General features: G+C 41.8%; 1 protein-coding gene across 1 annotated transcript in view; it reads left to right on the forward strand.

Annotated features, from left to right (window-relative positions):
• The first annotated feature begins 4,092 nt into the window (after positions 1-4,092).
• The window catches only part of ZMYM4 (zinc finger MYM-type containing 4), a 44,308-nt gene continuing 32,258 nt past the window's right edge, over positions 4,093-16,142 (forward strand). The window contains exon 1 of the mRNA XM_050909764.1: positions 4,093-4,139. Coding sequence (XP_050765721.1) covers positions 4,098-4,139 — 42 coding nt within the window. The 5' untranslated portion in view covers positions 4,093-4,097. The remainder of the gene's footprint in view (positions 4,140-16,142) is intronic.

Below are 16,142 nucleotides of genomic sequence, written 5' to 3' on the forward strand. Positions count from 1 at the left end.
CAGGAGTGACTTGCCAGTATAGCCACACTGGTCTAATCTACACTGGTTCAACCTTTCCCAATGCAGTATCTTGGAAGTCAGGAGAGATAACGCTTTGCTAACTCCAAAGTCCCATATTTTTATACAGTACACCCTACATTGTTCTTCTGAGTCTCTCCTTGGGCCTTGGATGTGGGTACAACATATGCAACAGCCATGTTTCTCAGCCCACCTTACAAAGCCTGTCCTATTTGGATGCTCACTGAGCTCACTGGAAAGCAAACAAGATTATTCGTTGTTATTAATTTGTATTTGGCCCGAAACATGCAGCAGTACTGTAAGCACCTGCAACTGCAATTCTCTGAAGAGAACCTGAGCTGGAACAGAGGAAGGAGCGCCTCGATCTCAATATGTACGGCTGGCAGGTTTTCTGGGTGATCTATATTCAGCTGTGCATGCCCGTGGGTATGTGGAAAGATCATTCATCCAGTTCATTGAACTACAGCCTGCATGTGAAAGGAGTTTCATGGTTTCGTTTTTAAATGCCACTGTTTTAAAGACGAATAGTCTCACGCAGAATTGTGCAGTAGGTTATAATATGGGCACTCCAGGGGTAAATTAAAAAGCAATTCAAAAACAATACTGTGGAACAATCTTATCTTTTCCCTGCCTTATCCAGGCATTTATCTAGGTCTGTTCTGCACTAGTCATCACCACATTATCTACATATTATACAGTGTCCTTTTTAGCCACATTAGTACATATACAGTTCATTTAGAGTCAAAAGTAAGTCAGGTCTGAACAAGCTGGAAAACATCCTGCTCTAGTTCAAAAGCCCTATTCAGAGAACGGGCTGAGAGATGGCTACAGAACACACCAGGGCTGATCTAGTTTAAAATGGTCCACGCTTACTGTCACCCTCTCATCTGTCCATAGTATCAGCTTAAGCACACCTTCCATCATGCATAATTTCAACAGCATATGGTTGTATTATGATCTATTTTAATGACAGGATCTATTTCTAACAAAATACTTTGTTTAGTGGTCTGAAAGTACTTTCAGCTGCATGTTGAAAGTTCAAATATTTCCATCAACTCCCTAATTTACTTATGCGAACCATGCAATGAAATAAAGATATTCGTTCCTGTTAGCATGCTTGAACAAGTTATATAAAATTTTCATTTTATAAAATACTATGGAAGTTTACAATGTAGCCCAAAGAAGTTATAACAGTTTTATCACGTCTTGTGACGTTACTGGAAGTCTCATGGTATTTGAGGTTTTTCTGAATGCCTGAGCATTTTGAGTTGTGATTACATGAAAACATAGGTTTAATTAAACCAAACAAACAAACAAACAACTCCCCCACACACATACACTTTCTAAACTTCAGCCTGAAAATATGAAGGCAGTGCACTATAATGCCTCAGAAACCAGAGGTCAAAAAGAAAAAGCAAGTTTGTTATTCTTAAGATCTTAACTCATAAACCAACCTTGTCTTTTAAGGTCTTCCTCCTGACTTCTGAATACTTGGATTTCTCAACATTGTTACTAATTGTTTAGGTAATTTATAAATATTTATATTCTAAGAGGGCTATTGCCTCTTTTTTCTCTCTCTCTGTAGGTTCTGCCTGCCTAAAAAATCCCATTCAGAAATATGTGCATTGTCAGTGTTCAGATGATCTGCACATGTACAGCACATCTGTGCTGTTACACACATGCTTTTGGGAAATCTGTGTGTGCACATTGGCCTTTTATGCACAACATCCACATGTCCTGCCGTCTGCTCAGGGCACTATGTGTCAGTGGATGTGTCCGAGGGAACCTTGACATGTGGCAGCCCTATAGTTAGACTATATTAGAATTTCTAGCTATTCAAAACCCAATACCAATATAAATACTAAGTCATATTAACATCTTTTATTGTTACTATATTTTGTGCCCATTAAAAATATTAAAATATTCCTTCTTTTCATCTGGAGCTATCTAATGATAAAAGTACTTTTTGAATAATTATTAAATTTCACATCAAGCTCACAGTTTACATATAACATCTTTTGTCATAAAAAATTCCCAAATTCTTCAAGAAATTTCACAAAATAACTCTTCAGCTAGAATTATTTTATACTTGAGGACGAGGATTAATGTATAAGTGAAAAGCATTATTCATAACTTATTAAATTATTACATTAATTATTTCACTGTCCTTGGAATGCAGTCATTTCTAAAGAGAGATTTGACAGGATTTCCTAAATGAATCCCAATCTTATGTATCTAACATTTTAGGCCAGATGAAGGACAGTGTTTATATAAGGATCACTTCATTCACCATTGAAATGCAGCTGCTGCTTAATACCACCCTTTAATTGTGCAAATCAGATAAAGCTAGGAAGCAGAGATTTCTCTTTAAGACAAAGTTTTAATTAGCAGTTAGATTATTTAAGTAGTAAGGAGAAGGGAACATATTGTTCTTATCAACTGCTTGTGGGTGCTGGTAATGTTTGACATTGTTGCCTTTTTTATTGTGAACAATCTATATCTTACGCATAGTTTCAAATTTTTTCTTAATAGGCCTATGTCTTGCTAACGTTTTGAGTGTCTTAATTATTGGAAAGCATGAAAATGACCGGCAACATTATAAAGCTTTAAATATTTAGATTTTAACCTTGAAAGGTTACACTGATTTTTGCAACCGAAATGTGACCTCTCAGGTATTTCAGGTTAAACAGATATGCAAATCTTCATGGGATTAAGTCCTCAGAGTCTGTAGAAACAACCCTTATATGAACTTTTGATCAACACCAGATGAGGAAAAATGTGGTCAAATATAAACCATCCATTCCAACATTAAAAACATGGCTGTTTTGCAGTTGTACCAACAAATGTTAAATTAACTAAAAAATTACATAATGTTTCATTCATGAGCGATCCAGCAGAGGCACAACAAACAAAAACCACATCGGTCTATATTCTCAGGCTGATTCCGATAACGAGGACAAACTGAATGTCCTGCAAATACTCCATGCCGTCTTCAAAACCACTGTGCAGTAGATTCAGCACAGGAAGGAAGCGCTTCTAGACTCCACGGCAGTACAATTAGAGGTGAATAGAGTTGGGCTGAAAGGTACGTTGAAACCTTTCATTGCTTTGGGTTTGGAACGCAATTACTTTGTTAAATTATGGTTTGTACTGTGTTGAGCATCCTGTTGAATAAACAAATACATACCCACTCCAACAGGAAGGCCGCGAGTCCAACGTGCCAACTTCTGGAGTGTTCCTGAATGGAAGTCGCAATAATCCCGGTCTACCCCGCACCACTGGATCCATCCCCAAGAGCAGCCTCACCACTGGGGCTGGGTACGAGGCGGGATGCTGGGGAGCACGGTGTGAGCATCGCGCCATGGAGGTGTCATGCCGTGAGGCGGGTGCTGTGGCCTGGCGGCGCTGAGGTGGGAGCACCACGTCACGGCCAGACACGCCAAACAGCCTCGGCCTGGCGGAGTGTGAGGTGAGGCGAGGTGAGGCGAGGCGCGGCCGGCCCACGGTGCCGCAGCGGGTCACCGCCGCCAGTCACCACCACAGACCGGGCCTGGCGGCCATGCCACGAGGTCACGGGCCCTGTGGCCACCATGGGGCCAGTCGAGGCCCGCCAGGGCCTGACACGTCCCGGGACGAGCCTCGCACCTCCCGCCCCGAGCCCGCCCGGAGGTGCCCGTGCCGGGCCGCCCCCCGGCCCCCGGCCCCCCCCGGCCTCTGGCGCTCTGGGGGAGCCACCCAGCCTGGCCCTGAGGAGGCCCCAGTGCGCCTGCGCGGGGGGGCCGGGAGGCGGGGACGCGCGGCCGTGCGCAGGCGCGCGGCGCATGCGCGCTGGGGCCCCGCGCTGGGCTTGTCGTTGCAGCTTTAAGAGGGCTCGCGGCCTGGCGGGTCCGACCCCCCCGCCGCCCTGAGGGAGCCGCCGGGCCCCCGCGCCAGCCCCCTCCTGCCGCAGCACGGCGCGGGGCCGGCCCCGGCACCCCGCGGACCCTCCCCCGGCGCCCCCCGAAGGGGGGGGAAGGCTGAGAGGGAGTGACCCCCGGCCCCTCGCCCCGGGCTGGGACAGCGGAGGGGGGGGGCGCAACATGGCGGAGGCCAAGGAGGAGGGGCCCGGCCCCCGCGCCAGGGTGAGTGGGGGGCGCGAGGGGAGGTCAAAGGGGAGGGGTCAGGGGGCGGGGTCAGGGCGGGAGGGGGCCGGGGCCGGGGCGGCCGGGCATCGCCGAGCGCCGGCGGCCGCGGGGATGCGGCGTGCGAGGCGCCGCGGCTCCCGCCGCTGTCCAGGGCCCTGACAGGCGGTCCCGCCGGGCCGGGGGGCCCGCAGCCTGCCCAGGCGCCGAGCGGCCGGACCCGGCGTGCGGGGCCCCCTCCAGCCCGGGGACAGGCGGCCCCCGGCCGGTGCGTCGCAGCTGCCCGCTCGCTGCAGGCCGGCGAGCTGTGCTGTCCCCTCTGGCCTTTGAGCCGCGCTGCCTCTCAAGGTTTCTTTAGTTTTCTCTTAGTTCTCCTGAAGGAGAGTGTCCAGGCATCATTTTCGTAAGCGTCTTGGCATCACTTAAATAATAAACTTAGAGCTAACTAGGATCCATCGTCACCGTCTGTCTCCTTGTTTAAAACACAACGTTCTTGCTGCTCTTTTAAAATTTATTTCGATTGTCCATGTCAAACCATAGTGAGTCAAGATGGCAGTTTCGTCCAGTTGTTAGGTACTCGGGCTGTAACCATTGTGTGAGTACCATTAGCCATGCTCATCCTGAGACTTGGTCCTTCATTGTCACGGCTTGGTCTGTAAGTACGCTGGGCATACTCATCTACTTGAAGAAATACTTTGTCTTTTAAACAAATGGAAGGTTCTTTGTGGCCCACGCCTTGTAGCCTGTGAAGTAACTGAGGGAGAATAACTTTTTAAGCAGTGCTCAAAATAATCTTGCAACAAGTCACGTCCTCTTTCCTGCATGCGTGTAACTTTTGATTGAAAGCTTTCTGAGAGGAATGAGGTTAAGTCACATTTGTAGTTGTGTGGAAGAGTCCATAGTGCACTACAAGACTCTGAGCTGTCCAGTTCCCTTTTCCCAAAGATGAAGATGTTTTCCCATTCTCCAGCCTGGAGAAAAACAAGAACACTAGCCCAAGTTTTCCACTCCTATATGTGAGAGAAGTTTAATTTGCTGAATTTATTTCAGGGAACATGAAACTTGTGATTGCAGTGAAACTAATTGTTGCTAAACAGAACAGTTGACCTTCCAGGGTCTAATTGGAGGAGTTGCACAGACGTTGTTTGGCTACTGCGCACTTATGGAAATGAACATCATCACTGAATTGTCTCAGACCCAAGTCTTTCAGACACTTGCACTTATTTATGAGCAAACTCAAAGAATTTTGCAGAACTGCTCACAGATATTACATAAATGTATAAGTCTTTGGGGGATCAAGATTTTGGCTATCTGCAAGAAGTTTAAAGGGAAGTGGCTGCATGTAGGACAATAACTTAAGAAATCTTAAACTTCATTCCCGGTCATTGAAATGTTAGTGGACATAAGGAAACACTTTCACACCATGAGGACAGTCAGGCATCGGAACAGGTTGCTCAGAGAGGTTGTGCAGTCTCTGTCCTGGTGCCTAGTGGTCTCTTCATGCTCATTGCCTTGATATGCTCAATTTATCTGTCGAGTTACCTGGTATTACCAGCGGAAAAAAAGAAGATTGCCTTTTTTCTTCTCAAGCGTGCTAATTATCTGCTAAGGAATAACAAAAAAAGTATCATCAAGTTAGTATCATCTTCCTTGGTCTCAGGAAGAATCATTTCTCTGTTGGTTGGCTGATTATCCAGTGGGTGTTAAGTCCAGAAGTCTCCATCGATTATTGCTCCACGTGTCCCTGAACATTACAGAAAGCCTCCCGTGCTGTTGGCATTGACAACATTCTCTGCTCCTGCAGAAGCAGAGAACTTGTTTGGTAAAATTTAGGGATGATCCAGGAAAGTGGAGTTGCCCCAGGCGAGTAAGTAAGGAAAGAGGAAACACAACTTGCCAATCTGGCTTGAAGGAAAATACCTTCCTGGTCCCAAGTCTGACAGTGAGATTAATCTTAATTGTGCCAGAACGGCTCTTGTGAGATTTTAAAAATAAATAGTAGCACCAGCGCACTGCATTCTGTCAGTTTGCAATCTTCAGAGCCTGAGAGGTGAATTTCCTCATCTCCCCTCCCCATCCCAAAACCAGTTTATGCACCAAGATGTTCTTGAGGAACATGGGGAGAAGTGAATCCCTCCTGGCTGCTTGAATGGCTGATGGAACCAGTGAAGAATGAGATTAGCGTACCATAAATACAGCACACTTACATATCTTCCATTAAAGCCATCATTAATGAGGTCTTGGAAGACCTGCATATCCCATGTCTCTTTCCCATAGCGGTCCAGTTCCCATTCTACAGGAGGTCATGATGATGGACTCTTCCAAATCCTGTGCCTAAGGAATAATGAGCATTTCTTATAAAAAATTATTTTCCTTCATATGGAAAAAATAAAGACTAATAATTTCTTCAGAGAGGAACTTAGCAAGTGGTGGTGTATTCAGAATTGTTCTTTTCAATGTTAAAATCTTTTGCAAATGTTATTATTCCAGAAGCATATATACGGAAACTGGCATTTTGCAAACCCTGTTGATAAGCAGTTGCCATCTTTTAGCTCAATCCACGATAATGAGCAACCAACTAAAAAAGAAAGATTTTGCCAGTGTAAGACTGACATAGAAGTTTGTCTAATTTTGATTTTTAATAGTATCTGGAAAGTTTTTATGGCTAAATTGTTAGTTTAGAGAAGGTTAATTTCTGCCCCAAATCAAAACTGTTGTATTTTCTAAGGAAAATATATCAACATATTTAACTTTTCATACTTATTAAATAATATCAAGATTAACTTGAAAAGTGTCTGCTTGTATGGTTTCTTTATTTAGTTTATAATAATATTTGTGGCAATTCAACTTTAATTTGTGTATAATATCATTGTCTTGAACAGTTTATATTTTGAATAGAATGATCATTTATTTATGACAATACTCTGTCAACCCATTGAACTAGACAGGACAATTTGGGCTGTACAGTGCTAACTACTGAAATTTGACACTTGGGCTCTTGGCGATTAATTTGGTGTGAATAGGTGAACACCTGGGTGTCTACATCAATAAAACAGCTGTTTGGAAAAGATTTTTAATTTTGCATGGCTTTAATTAAAAATTGAAGGAGATCATCAAATTTAGGAGGTTTTGTTACTGAACTACTCTTGAATGGTACAAAGATGATGAAAACATTTCTCTGCAAAGGCTCGTGCACCTCTCAAAGGATGCTTTGATGTCATAATCTTTGAATTCACCTTCTAAAATTAAGCATAATGGATCTCAGTCTTTTACATTAGGACTTTTCCCATTGTATAAAATACAGAAAAGTTAAGTAAGCTCTTTATGCCCACTTCAAGGCCCCTTGCATGATTAGGATAGTGGAAATTAATTCTGAAATCACTCCCAATGTTCTTGAAGAGGTTGTCTCAACTTTTCTGTCGTGTAATGACTGTTGTATCCCATCATTCCTTCCAGATATTCCAATTCACATTGGCCTTTCCCTAAACAAGCCTTGTAGCAAGTTTTATCTAGTGAATTTTCTTCAAGGTTTTCTGTCAATGACCAACTCTGTTCAGATGATTTCCATCATCCATTTTACAAGTGTCATAACGGCATAAAAGCAGTGCTCTTGTACCTCACTCCTGCTTTTGCTCATAACACTTATTCTCTGCGATCATCTAAACTCATCAAAATAAGGCTTCTCCAGCAGAGGATATTTCGTCAAGGGCATATTAGCAGAATCGTGTGTGCTCTCAGTGTCTATCATCTTAGCCTGTGTTCTGCCTTATGTTCTTTAATAGAAAAAAATTGTGTTTCCGCAGGGGCAAAAGAGGGAGATGGGTAGAGTACAGCCACAAGGTTGGGCTTTTTTAATTAGTTGTCCGTTGGGAACAAGAAAAAGAGAGTGAGCAAGAGTTAATCTGGGAAAATAACTTGAGGATAAAATGAACTCTGTTATTGGAAAGGTCCAGCAGAGTGTTTCATGAATGCTGTAGGTGTGAGGCCGTGATAAACTAATCCTTGCATGCTGCTGATCCCAGGAGCAGTTACTTTATTTCTAGAAGCTCATATCAGGCTGAAGCGAAAGCCACATGATAGTTGAGTTCGAAAGAGATTAAAATCTGCTATCATGAGCTGCTCTTGAACTTTATCAGGAAAAGGAAGACTGATTTAAGCGTCGAGCAGGCTGCAGATTAGTGCTAACCTCATGACCTACAGGAGATGACCTGTATCGCCATACTCTTTTCCTTTGACTCTGACTCTCTGGAAGTGCTACTCAGAAATTTCAAGGGAAATAAGAAGTTTAAAAGACTGTAACTTTGCTTTACCGAGCTGGTACTGATCCAAAAATTGCATGATATATTCTGTCCTTTCTGTAAATACTGATTGAAGAATGATAGTAATGTATTTAGTTTTGGTTACCATGTTTGCTATCTGCTTTAGATATATCTGTTTAATTTTAAAAGTAGCTTGAAGTATTATAGGGCTTACATATACATTAGATAGTTTTAAAGTGTGCTGTGTATAATACCTTTGAATTTTTTAGTAAAAAATGTATGATAATCAATTATCATTATAACCAAAGTTTATTACCTCAGATTTTTGGTAACAAAACCAAAACTTAAATTTTACATTTGGTCCTTTTCCCTTTTGATAGCTGGTCCAGATTCAGAAAAATATTTGAAGCTGTATAAGAGCTTGGAGAAGTTTAGTATCAAAAATCCGAGTCTTGGTCCTGAGTTAGCTAAGTACTTGGATCTGAGAGCCATCAGGATTAGCAGTTACTTAAGACCCAGTCTTTGTGTCTTAAACTTTTGCTGTCCACGGTGGTGGTCAGAAAGCACGAACTCCCCCGGAGGGTGGCACAGGAGAGCACAAGCAAGGTGCAAGAATCCTGGACTCTTCTGAACGAACAAACACTGCGAAGTTGCCTTTGTGTGTCAGTCTGCTGTGCCTGAGCTGAAACGGTCTTTGCAGACTGTGTCGTATTTTAGGTGAGAAATACAGGACAAATAGTTGTGGTAGGAGATTCTTGGGTTTACTTTCTTAGCAGTGTAAAGGCGAGTGTAGAAATAAATGTTTTCCATTTGCAATCTTTATGCTATAAGCTGTACTCACAAAATAGTTACCTGTCTAGTCTCACCCAGGTTCTCTGGACTCTGTCTGCCATCAGTGTAAGAGATGGGAATCTCTGAAAGATCATCTGCCCAGTCCCAGGGCAGGATGAATTGCTGCTGGAGGAGTCTCTTCATTTCCATTGGAAAGAGAGGAAACCTGAATCACTAGCCTAATAAACTAATGTTTAGTTGTCTAAATTCAGGTGAGAAGAACCTGAGACAGAATTAGCACAACTGTACAGAGTTATTCCTACAGGAGAAATTTTGGAGTACTTGCTTTCTTTTATTATTTTTTGAATAACGTGTTTGTGTAATTTTTTTGAATCTTGATATTTGTTAAAACAGTCTAAAAAGTAAGTGGAAAGATTTCATCTTTATTAAATGGTGCTATTTGCTCAAGAAAGCTTTTATGAAATACAGTTTAGTTAATGCAGACTATTAACAGGTCTTTATTATGTTTAATATTGCCTGGTAGGAATTGTTATAGTGCTCTATGAAAAAATTAGACTTTTTTGTGGGTTTTGGCAAAATTTCTGCTGTCTTGAAACTTACTAAATTGATTGGTTAAATGTGTTTTAAGAAAGTTTCATTGCGGGGAGGACGACTATGTAAGGCAAGCTTTACCTCCATCACTTATTTGCAGGCAGAAGAATCAAGCAGACGTGGGTCAGTGTTTTTTACTGTCTCGCTGTGATAGTCGTTCATGTCCTTGCAGGCGTTTTGTGCAGACAGTCTTGTTTGTTCGTGTAACAGGGCAGTTCTCGAGTGCTCCGTGAAGCAATCACAGGAGCTTTGCTGAGAGCTTTGATCACATAGTACTAGTGTTTTTTCTGCCTGTTTTTACAGGTGTTCAGGCATTTCATTCTGAAGAGCCTTGGATACTTGTAATAATATCTGCAAAGAAGGGGGAACATCCAACTAAGCTGCCTATTGTAAGAACCACTTCTTCATAGGAAAAGAAAAAGTAGAAGCCAACCAGGGCAACAACTACAAATGGGACTGGAATTGTAGCCACCTGAAAGAAAGAAGTACCAGTTTTTATAAGAACAGGAGAGGAGAAAGTCGTAGAACTGTACAGGAATGTCGAAGAGAAGTGTAACAGGCAAAAAGAAAGCCTGAGTTAGGAAGGTACTTTGAAGAATAAAGTAGATCACATGATTGCTTTTCTCTCTTTAAGGACAGAAATACTGAAATAGAGAGAACTGAATATACATACAGGCTCTTCAGTTTTCACCACCAATTGTTGTTGTTGGCACCGAACTCTTACAAGAAGGGAAAAGACTTGCAATACCTAATGGTAGAAGGGATGATTCACCAGTGTGGGCCTATTAACATATAAACCATTCTGTGAAGGAGGGCTGATAATCCCTGCTGTGTTTATCAACAAGCAGAGGGTGCTACATTTGTAAATTTTCCTGATTTGCATGCAAAGCCATCTTGTAGGCTTCTTATTTGAGGACAAATTATAATGAAAAGCAGGCGACTTAGATTTTATACATGTTTCACTTTCTTTAAAGATTAATTTACAGAGGGTTTGTTTTTTTTCCTATTAGTAACATAACTAGTAGCAAGCAATTACTAACATGGTTAATTATCCTCTTGGGGGAGACAATGAGCAGAGGGATCTTTCCGAGGTTATAGTGCTGGTCCTCCACCCCAGATTGTTACCGTCATTGCTTCTTAGTTGTATTATATGGACTGGCTTTCCCTTAAAAGACATGGTGATGTCTCTCTCTTAATGAACTGCTCAGCTTCTGAGTTAAGTGGAATTAAGGGGATTGCGTGCTTTGCAGAACATAATCTCTAAATAGCTATACTTTTGAAAGCTTTGGCCAAAAGTATACATTTGTAATCTGGAAAATGCTGCCTTTCTTGTGGGATGCTGAAATACGTAACTGAACTGAAATATTTGATTTGGAATAATTGCTTGCTGAGTATCACAGCAGAAACATACGTTGTTATGATATGGACACTGCTCCAATTTTGGTGATTTTTCCATCCGTGTAACTTCAGTTTAGTTTTTCTGACTTATGCTGTGAGAAATAGGAATTTTCCTCATTTCAGCTCCCTTACACATTTAGTGTAACCAAAATCCCAGCGTCAACGGTTGTTTGTAGAGTGTCTTAACCAGCAATAGGGAAGTTCAGTGTGTAGCCAGGGGTGAGGTTTTGAGGGGAGAAGTTCTTTATTTTTAAAAGAAAGCCTTTATTGTGGATTTCTTGGTTTTTTTGCTTGATGTGTGTTTTGCGTCTGAGTGTGTTTCTTAATCTGCGAAGCCCACACGTCTAGCAGGCTTCAGATCAGCACATCAAACTGGTGTCTTTGCAAAAACCGTTGCAAGGTGAAGCCTTCCCGTGTGGAGCTGCTTCCTTCTCAAATCCATCTCTTTGTGGGCGGATAGGAGAAGGGCTCGGATCCCCCTCTGGTTTTTGTAGGTGTAGATTAAAACCACCAATCATTCAGAAAAAGTAAGGCACGTTGTAACTTTCTGTGTGTTTGACAGACTCATCTGCTTGGCCCCATATAGGTTGGTAACAGTATGCAGCTTGTGTGTGCGTGTTTGGTGGATATGGAAACCATAAGGTCAACAGGGGCTTTGTTTGGAATTGGCCTGTGAATATTCAGAAAACTCAGGAATGTCAGAAAAACCTGGGAACAGAAAGGGCCAAAGCTGAACCGCTTCCCATGATTTCTGGTGAATCATTCAGAATTCTGAAAATGCACAAATGAAACGGCAGCAGCATGTGCCTAAATCTTCTTTCCTGAAACTTAAAAATTGAAGAAGCATAAGTAAGCGAGATGCAAGGTAAAACTGTGTTTCTTGAACAGAAAGATGGGGAGCCACAAGTAACTGAAAAATGCCTGCCTTTGTCTTTTTACATGTATAGACGATTGTTTGGGATTTGCCTTTAAAAATACCCATCATAGTATCCATTTAATTACCCTTAGACTAGAATAGTGATTAAAAAGAATCTTTTGAAGTTTCAAGCATGGCTTAGCTGCCTTCAAGGACATACCTCGCAAAGTCTGCCACGCTCACGCTCTCCCTCTCCCCACGCGCGGCTCTGAACCCCTTCTCCCCTACGAAGAGCAACGTGTGGCCCCCCACCAGCAAACTGCCGGGGCTCCCGGGGTGCCAGGCTGCGCGTTGGCCGGCGTGGGCGGCTGTCCGGCACGGAGGTCCGGCGCAGAGCCGGGGCGGCTAGGGGGCTCTGCAGGCCCAGCACCGCGCGCCGAGCTCTATGGCTCGCCTGACCCCGCCGGGTTCTCTTCCTGCCGCAGCGGTTCTTTTCCTGTAGCAGGTATCTGCAGCAGCCTGGCTCTTTGTTACCCTCTGCTCTTCCCTCCCTAGGTGCTCCGAAGGTATGAATCGATAGGTCTGTCTGTGTTTCGGTGGAAAGCAGCTCCGTGAGAGACCCGCTGCTTAATTCTGCTCGTGCCGCGGAGTTTTCCCGTAGCAGAGGTGCAGCGCGGTTGGCTGGCTGCCTGGCATCCCTTCCAGGGATGTCATGTGTAAAAGGTCAGGGGATGCTTCCTGAGCTCACTGCACCTGGTTCAAGAATAGCAATTACAATTTAAATTACTTTTTTTTTTTCAAACGGTGTCTTCCTTATCAGTTTAATGAATTCTGAAGTGGGGGGGTTTTGCTGTGTATATAGGGACAAGGAAACTGTACAGACAAGAAATTGAGAATCATCTCTATTTTTAATTGCAGTTTTCTTAACGTCTGCTTCCTTTCCACAGTTTGCTCATGGATGCAGTAAAACCTAGGTTCAAACTTCAGAAGGGTTGCTAGAAAGATATATGCCTGTGTATGTAAAGTTGTTAGGTTGTTTTATTTTTTTAAAGAAATTCTCTATTTTGCATACAAAACAAGGTTGTAGCCATACGCAGCTTCTCTCTTTATATTGCACAAAAATAATCTATTAATTGTTTGTTTTATGGATGCTGTGGCAACTTTGAACGCCGTTAAAGTATTGAACAGGTTTTTAGTTATTTCAAATTAGCACATTGTATTAAAGTGTAAACAGTGTCCTTCTGTCACCCGCTCCAAGCAAAGACGGGTTAGTGCTGAGGATGTAACACTGTTCCCCTAGAGTCTCATATACAATTATAAAAAAATAGCAAAATACCTACTGGATTTTTTTTTTTTTATAAAGGCAGTACTGTCTTTATGTAAAGAGCAGTTAATTTAAAGCAAAACATATTGCTTCCAGGAATACCTAATTGTTTTGTCACCATTTCTGTATTCTTGTTTCATTTATTTATTTATTACAACCTAAGTAGGCAGAGCATTGCTTTGTGTACAATGCTAGTTAATGAGACAGAGTCACTAAGAAAGATATATCCTAAAACATTTAATTTTGCTAATATCAAACTTAAACTGTTCTGTCTTAAACTCTTAGGGAATGCTCACTACTTAAAAGCACTGAGTATCATTAAGTTATTCTCTGGCAAAATATTAGCCAAAGTGATTTAATGAAGGTGTTCTACAATATGACATTCTAGAGTTTTGTTTTACAACTGCAAGTGAGTTTTGAGGACTGTGTTGAGGAGTTGAAGCCTAGAGTATTTTAACAGAAAACTTTCTGTTCCTGATACTTTCCATTCTGTAGTTATCTAGGACTTAGTCTGGGATATTGAGGTGCCTATTCTTAGATCTGTCAAAAATGACCCATAGGAAATGCCATCTGATGAATCAGTTTCATGCTTGCCTCTAGAGTACTGTTGTTCCACTCATCACCAAATCTTAAAAAATCTGAGCAGAAGAAATAAAGGGAATTAAGAGTGATGACGACTAATCAAAGGAGGAAGTATGAGGACTGGTGAGAGAAGGAATTGCCTTGCAGAAATGTAACGGAATAATATAGAAATAGTAAGCTGGGCATTATTACTTACGTTTCTGTGTAATACAAGAGCATAATCCAGTGAAAGCCAACTTATATGACTGATTAAGGTGATACATTTTTATGTAACTATTGATATACAAAATTTCCTCCTGAGATGGCATTGAGCAAGATTGTAATAGGATTCAGGAAGGGAAAAGAAGTGTATATAATTGAGAGAATACCCCACACTAATTCAGAAATAAAGTATACGAGCCCTCATTTCAGGGCATAGTCCAGTTATAGACTGTTATGGAATGAGTAATTTATTGGGGATATATATATATATTTATGTGTATGTAGATATACATGTATACACACATACAAGCATACAAACCCTTCCCCTAGTTTTCTCTCTTTGGATTTACACCATGTGGGAGTTCTGATGCTGTTCACCATCAGAAACTAGATGGTGGCTTAGTTAAGACTGCTAGTATTATCAGGTGCTGAAGTTCCTGTTTTATAAATATTTCCAATGGAAGCTTTTGACCACAGACACAAATCTTCCTCTGTACCCTAAAACCTTTTAAAGGAAGAAAATATTCAAGATGATCTCTTATTTTGATAGCCTCATAAAAGAAAGAGAAAAAAAACAAAATAGGGTTTTTTTTCCTAGGATGACCTTGTGGTTGGGAAGTGTCTTGGATTCCTTCCAGGTAGATTGTGAATGTTTTCCAGCTTGTCCAAAATATTTATGGTAGTCCCTAATGTGATCTTGCAGGTGGCCCCTTGTGCTGACTTGCATGTTGTCACTTCTTTGAATGAAACAGAGAGCTCCAGACTGCAAAATGTATTCTTTTCCTAATAACAGCATTTCTGTTTTTGTCACCTATTATTAAAAGATTTGTTATCACCAGAGGAGGAGGAATACCTCCTCATGTATAAGGTAACTAGGATTGTGGTAGAACCTAGAGTACTTTCCCGCAGGTACTCTGGATCTCAAAAGAGTTGAAGAACTACTTTGATATAAACCTGCTTCGAGAAGAGGATGATCTAGTGCTTCATCTTGACTGAAAACTTCTCTTGCCCTACCAGCAAATTGAGACTTTTTTGGAGAAGAAAGAGCATTACTGACAGGAAGCAAGAAAAGGTTCAAGGAAAGTCAGCATAGAGAAAAGGACCTAGGCTATTGTTTTTGCCTCCCAAGGCTTCATACTCTGATATTATTATCAAATGGCAACAAGTTCCTTTTTCTGTTCTTCTATAAAAACAGTACACCACTGCTATCCATGTCCTCAGCGTCTGGTATTAGCACTAAGTATATCCAGTATTTATGGGGATTAATTTTACGCTAGTGTAAACTTAGTTGACTACAAGTGGACTTCTAGATCAACATTAAACTTGGATCTCTGGAGACACTTCTAGGATCATTATAGCAGTAACAGAATTCAGGCCTTGCAAACCTTCCTGGAAGGTGTTTCCTTACTCTTTTTTCCTCTAGATAATTACAATGAATAGACTTGCATCAGCCTTGTGGAAAAGTGTAACTTTTTTTTTCCTTTTGGTTCTGTATTTCACTTTTCCAGCCTCAACTATCTGCTCAGAGAAGCTGGAAAGTTTTGGTGCAGTATCAAATTGTCTTGATATTCACAGTGCTGGACAGGTCCTCATTATTCCATGTGTGTCAGATTAAGCTGAAGGAGCTAACTTGTCTTTGTAGACCTGCAAGTGATACTGGAATGAGACTGACAGACTTTTTTGCCGTCAGATGAACCCTGGGACAATATGTTGTCATCCTTTCCCAGAGCTGGCTGCTACTAAACTGATAGTTCCCATCACAGTCCTGTGGAATATCGGATTTATCAACTGAATGACTTGAGTTAAATGAAATTAGAGATCATCCCTTTGCTATCAAATCCCATTACTTTCCTTAAGATGGCTTAAGAACTGAATTGTGAGCAGGATCTACCAGAAAAGAAAGCGTAGAGCTGGAGACGTAGAGAAAGGAGAGATGAGTTAAATGAATTGCTGTTATCTTTGAGGCAGAAAGGAAGGATGCTAATGAGTTGGACATTCTA

This window comes from Gymnogyps californianus, chromosome 22 (genome assembly GCF_018139145.2).
Source record: "Gymnogyps californianus isolate 813 chromosome 22, ASM1813914v2, whole genome shotgun sequence".
In the NCBI taxonomy this organism is placed as follows: Eukaryota; Metazoa; Chordata; class Aves; order Accipitriformes; family Cathartidae; genus Gymnogyps; species Gymnogyps californianus.